The sequence below is a fragment of the Tarenaya hassleriana genome, unplaced genomic scaffold, assembly GCF_000463585.1.
Source record: "Tarenaya hassleriana unplaced genomic scaffold, ASM46358v1 Cleome10, whole genome shotgun sequence".
Classification (NCBI taxonomy): Eukaryota; Viridiplantae; Streptophyta; class Magnoliopsida; order Brassicales; family Cleomaceae; genus Tarenaya; species Tarenaya hassleriana.
In genome coordinates this window covers 1221701-1227493 of record NW_010960188.1, presented here as the reverse complement: position 1 = coordinate 1227493, position 5793 = coordinate 1221701, and the positions used below count along the sequence as shown (strand labels likewise).

General features: G+C 44.2%; 2 protein-coding genes across 2 annotated transcripts in view; one reads left to right on the top strand and one right to left on the bottom strand.

Annotated features, from left to right (window-relative positions):
• The first annotated feature begins 700 nt into the window (after window positions 1-700).
• LOC104799486 (probable pectinesterase/pectinesterase inhibitor 51) lies at window positions 701-3356 on the top strand. The gene is made up of 2 exons (XM_010522045.2): window positions 701-2023; window positions 2513-3356. Exons 1-2 carry the CDS (start codon window positions 937-939, stop codon window positions 3196-3198), a joined length of 1773 nt encoding a protein of 590 aa, XP_010520347.1. The 5' UTR covers window positions 701-936; the 3' UTR covers window positions 3199-3356.
• Window positions 3357-3579: 223 nt separating this feature from the next.
• Window positions 3580-5793, bottom strand: part of LOC104799480 (50S ribosomal protein L17) — a 2599-nt gene continuing 385 nt past the window's right edge. The window contains exons 3-6 of the mRNA XM_010522032.2: window positions 5412-5462; window positions 4796-4887; window positions 4634-4711; window positions 3580-4028 (exon numbers count right to left, since the gene is read on the bottom strand). Coding sequence (XP_010520334.1) covers window positions 3878-4028; window positions 4634-4711; window positions 4796-4887; window positions 5412-5462 — 372 coding nt within the window. The 3' untranslated portion in view covers window positions 3580-3877. The remainder of the gene's footprint in view (window positions 4029-4633; window positions 4712-4795; window positions 4888-5411; window positions 5463-5793) is intronic.

Below are 5793 nucleotides of genomic sequence, written 5' to 3'. Positions count from 1 at the left end.
TAAGAAAGATTCGGTTCGTGGTCCAAACCAACAAGACGAGAAGTCAACGAATTTGGCTATTTCTTTCTATATGTGTTTTGTTTGGAAACAATAAACTTATATATTCACATAAATAAAATATAGTCAAAACTTTGTAACATTTTTTTTTGGTATATCAAAACTTTGTAACATCCTTAAGAGTTGGAAAAATGCCTATTTAATTACCTAGAAAACGAGGGGGGTTGATCATTTCGTAAATGGGCCTAAATCGGCTTTTGAAAATATTTACGATATACAAAAAAAAAAGTTTATGAAATCGTTGCTCAATCATACTAAACACACGGAGACAAATACAATGACATCTAATCAGAGCCCAAACGTTATAGAGGCATTTAGTAAATGGGCCTAAATCGGCCCAATATCTAAAAACAATACATAATGGGCTAAGCCCAAAATGGAATAGATGGACTTTCCTAAAACTGGTCATGGTTTTTTTTTTCACTGGCGGTTGGACATGGCATATGATCCAGGGACTTTCCACAAATTAAATAAATGGTAGCTTTGATTTTATCTTGAACGTGAACAACCTTTTTATTTTTTATGGATTAATCTCAATTTTATTTTTTACTGGAGTCGGGTCTCAACTGGTCCGAATCCTGAACCGGACCATCTCTTGTATCTCTCCCAAAACAAAGTAACAAGCCAGAAAATTCCAATCTCTCTCTCTCTCTCTCTCTCTCTCTCTCTCTCTCTCAATGTGCGCATTTCACAGTTTCCACTATGAACCGTCCGTGACTCTGGTGGCCACGCCTCTTCTTCCCACCCGTGATCCTCTTTCTCTCTCCCTCACATTCAATTATTCTTAATTCCTTTGATTTTGATTTTTCTGCATTTTCTCTGATTGCCCAATTCGATTAATCCTCCTCCTACGCAATATATAAACCCCCTTCCCCTCCAATGGCTTCTCCGAAACTCCCGCATTCCCTCTCCTCCTCCTCCGCCTCCCCTTTCGCTCCATCCGCCGTCAAATCTCACCGGAAAAAGTCCCCCTCCCGCTGCTGCTGCTTCATCATCCTGGCCATGTCCACCGTTCTCCTCCTCTTCTCCGTCTTCTTCTTTTTCTCCATGTCTCACTCCTACCGCCACAGCCGCCACCATCCCCCCGCCTTCCGCGAAAATTCTCCGCCGTCGGCTCCCCCCGTCGCTCAGATCCGACTCGCCTGTAAGGCGACTCGGTTCCCGGACCCCTGCGTCGCCTCCCTCTCCGAACCGGGTCGGGTCCCTCCGGATCCGAACCCATCCAAGATCATCCACTCCGCCATCGCCGTCTCCTTCGACAATCTCAAAATCGCTCAATCCAAGGTCAAGTCCGTCCTGGACTCGTCCGCGGCGAATCCCAACCGCACCAAAGTCGCCAACACGTGCCTAGAGATCCTCTCCTACTCCGAGCACCGGACCGTATCGACGGACGAGGCATTGGCACGTGGCAAGATCAAGGACGCTCGCGCCTGGATGAGCGCGGCCGTCGCCTACCAGTACGACTGCTGGTCCGGCCTCAAGTACGTAAACGACACGGAGCAGGTCGGCGAAACGATGTCGTTTCTCGACGGCCTCGTCAAACTCAGCAGCAACGCCTTGAGCATGATGGTCTCTTACGACAACTTCGGAGACGACGTCGCCTCGTGGGTCCCACCCGCGACAGAGCGGGACGGGTTCTGGCAGAAGGCTGGGCCGAGTGTGGACCCGGGTACTGGGCCGAGACTGGGCTTTCCGTCGGGCTTAACGGAGGACGTGACGGTGTGCAAGGTCGGAGGTAACGACTGTTACAAGACGGTGCAGGAGGCCGTTGACGCGGCGCCTGAGAATAACGGAGGGCGTAAGTTCGTGATACGGATTAAGGAAGGAGTGTACGAGGAGACCGTTAGGGTTCCGTTTGAGAAGAAGAACGTGGTGTTCATCGGTGACGGGATGGGCAAAACGGTCATTACAGGGTCGTTGAACGTTGGTCAACCAGGGATGACCACGTATAACTCTGCAACTGTCGGTGAGTTTTTTATTGTCCCCCTAATGAGTAACGGCATTTTCATTACGAAGCTCGAAACGAACAAGAGAAAACAGAACAAACATTCCATCCTCCCGTTTTGAAATTAGTTCCGTAAAGGATTTGTAGATATTATATATATAAAAAAAACAATTTAGATTTTAGGGTTTGTGAAAAAAATTCTGAGGTTGCCAAGTTAGATAAAAAAAAATACAGGTTTGTTTTGGAATTTTCTATAAAAAAAATTTAATATTTTTATAAAAACTCTTAAAGCTTCGAGTTTTGACTTCTTGTCTTTTAAGACAATAGAATGTGAACTCCATGTGATCTATATTCATTCATGAATAGAATATAGGATGGTTTTGAGTTATAATTGGTTCGAATATAAAAAGTTTTTATGAACTTTCTTAGCGGCGAGAATTGCTCAGCTTCGAGTTCTTGATTCGTATTAATTTGTTTCTATTGACACGTTGCATGTTTGGGTTTTCGTAGGTGTGCTTGGCGATGGATTCCTGGCTCGTGATCTGACCATCCAGAACACGGCCGGACCGGACGCTCACCAGGCAGTGGCGTTCAGATCGGACAGCGACTTCTCCATACTCGAGAACTGTGAGTTTCTTGGGAACCAAGACACCGTCTATGCTCACTCCCTCCGACAGTTCTACAGAAACTGTCGGATCCAAGGCAACGTCGACTTCATCTTCGGCAACTCCGCCTCCGTCTTCCAAGACTGTCAGATTCTCGTCGCCCCGAGGCAGAGCCAACCGGAGCATGGCGAGAACAACGCCGTCACTGCCCACGGGAGGATCGATCCGTCTCAGTCCACGGGCTTTGTGTTCTTGAACTGCTCGATAAACGGGACGAACGAGTACATGACGCTGTTCAAAGCAAACCCTAAAGTGCACAAGAACTACTTGGGAAGGCCGTGGAAGGAATTCTCGAGGACGGTGTTCATCGGGTGCAACTTGGAGGCATTGATAACGCCCGACGGGTGGATGCCTTGGAGCGGGGATTTCGCGCTGAAAACGCTCTTTTACGGGGAGTATAAGAACACGGGTCCGGGTTCAGACACGAAGCATAGGGTCGCGTGGAGTAGTCAGATACCGGACGAGCATGTCCACGTCTATTCCGTGGCTAATTTTATTCAGGCCGACGAGTGGGCATCCACAACTGCTTGATCTATATATCACGAACCCATCAACCGGTAGTGTTTGGTGTATGGTTCATAGGAGTTTTTAAGTGTCTAGGGACTATAATCCTAAAGAAAGAATTCATCATTGTACCTTCTGTAGTTTTTACTTGACCAAAAATAACATAAAGACACCTTCCTTTCCATCACCTTCTGTGATATCAAAATCAAAATAAAAAAAGGGGACCCCACAAATTGGCGAAAGGAATGAGATGTGAAAGGGAGGAGTTGTAGGCTATTAGTGCACGTCGAGATTTTCTTGACGTAGAAGAAAGGAGACATCATATCAGCCATTGATACCATTGTTGTGAAGCAGTTGAGGATATGGTGCAGAATAGGTGAGGGTCCTTTCGTTTTCAAAGAGGTGGGGTTATGTCAAATATTTGAAACCTAAAATAGCCATTACACACTGTTAACAACCCCCGGACTAGGGTTTTCTTACAAACAAACAGCTTTCACCTAATGACTAGGAGTAGACATGGGTTCCACTACACGCATAGATTCTCCGGGTTTGGTAGTAAGCCCATGTGCGAAAAGTCTATGTCTTTACTCCAACTAAAACGTCTAAAGCTTTATTTTTTACTTCTGAAACATATGGCAATCGCAACAGAGGAAAATACATGGCCAAAAAATGTGATATTTGATGGCTTACAGTGACGAGTCTACCATCATAGTTCGGAGTCAGAGCTCTTCTCCTCCTCAGGTGGTGCGAGCTGCCGAGTGAGACGGGATCTCGCCCATGGATCCAGAGGCACTCGAGGTGGCGGTTGAGGTGTTGCTGGTTTCGATTGCCTAAGCTCGTTCTCTCTGTCGATAAACCTGTCCAAAGGATGGCATTACACATTCAAAAGCCTCAATTCACTCAGACAATAATTAGATCCAAAGATTACAATCCTCATCTCCTACTAACATCCAAACTAACAAGGTATAATATGAATAGAACATCAAGGGCATTTAAATTACAGATATGTAGTGTGGTGTGTGTACATGCCACATAAATGCAACTAACGAATATGAAAATTCCATGGAGCCAACTAATGACACTTGCATAACCCATAGATTTGTTATTGCTTGTAACTATAAAAGAACCACTACTTTCTAGCGTCTTGAAACTAGTTGTATTGATATTGTCAGCATTCCACCTACAGCTGAACCGAGCAGATAAGGGTGTGGATCCATTCAAGATTGTGCTTTACAGGTCACAATCACAAGACCAGAGGAGGTGGGATATTAGGTTAGCCCAGATAATTAATTTAATTAAAAACACAATTTTTTTGTAATATTAATTATTTGCCAAAAAAGCCTATCTCATATTCACATGATGGGCATTTCACATTTGTTGTTATTGCAGTACAGCTCTATTTCCCATTTGTGACAAGGTGAGGGGAATAAAAGAATAATTAGGAAACAGAATAAGCATTTACTCGATATAGGCCATCGGCGCAGCATCACCAACTCTTATGCGTGTGCGAAGCACTCTTGTATATCCACCAGCTCTGTCTCTGTAATGCATGACAAATGAAGGATAAAGCATATACTACTTACAATATAAATCTAACAAAACGGCAAGAGATTTGGAAATTCACTTGTATCGATAAGCCAATTCTGTGAAAAGTTTGTGAAGAACATCATCTCCCCGCACAAATCCAGCAGCCCGCCTTGCAGCGGCGAGGGTGCCCTGAAAATTTTCGGCGCCACAATCTAGTAACTGAATTGTAAGGGAAAAGACAAAAGAGAAATCATCTTGTAGTAGCCAGGAGCCCAGATTTGAACCAAAACATCAAAGCATTGATTTGACTCCAACAAGCTAATGTTTATTCCATGTTAACAAGGGCTTCTGAGCAGGATAGCTCAAAATCCAATACTCACAGGACAGGAGTTCCGACTAGAGAACAATCTACGATCTCCAAATTCAGATCTGAGAATACTATAAGACATAATGCCATATCAAGCCCGACATCTATATTGCCAGTCACCACCGTCTGATGCTAAAGATTCGACACACTGCAAGGATAGTTCAACATCAAATTTTGAATCTCATAAGTCAGAATTCCACAGGGAACCATTCAAGCACCCAGGGCTTCCATTCTAATATTGTGACAATCGGATCTCCATAGGTAACAGCTTGCATCTAAGAGAGTGACAGTGGTGACTAACATTGACACCAGAAAGACAGCAGGATCACAAGTGACTAACCCATACCTCTTTGCCAAGCTGAACCATATTATCAGCAAGACGACGGACCTCTTTAGCCTGCAGATCGAACATCACACAACTGTTAACATGCGAGTAATTCCATTGCTTCTACAAGCCAAAATTTTCTGAGCATTAACGAAAGAAGAACATTCAAACACTTTCACCAAAAAGAGGATCCATGCTAACTATCAAACCCCAGGGAATAAAACCGCAAAACCCGGGACTTAACCGTGTCAATTGTTAACCACTTACCAATCATCAAATATTACAAAAGAATCTCATAAAATTTTCAACTCAGTTTATCGACACCAGTCAACCTATATCCAGCAGTAAGAGCAAAGGCACTCGATAAACCCTAGAAAAACCTTGAAGGTATAAAAGGGAAAGA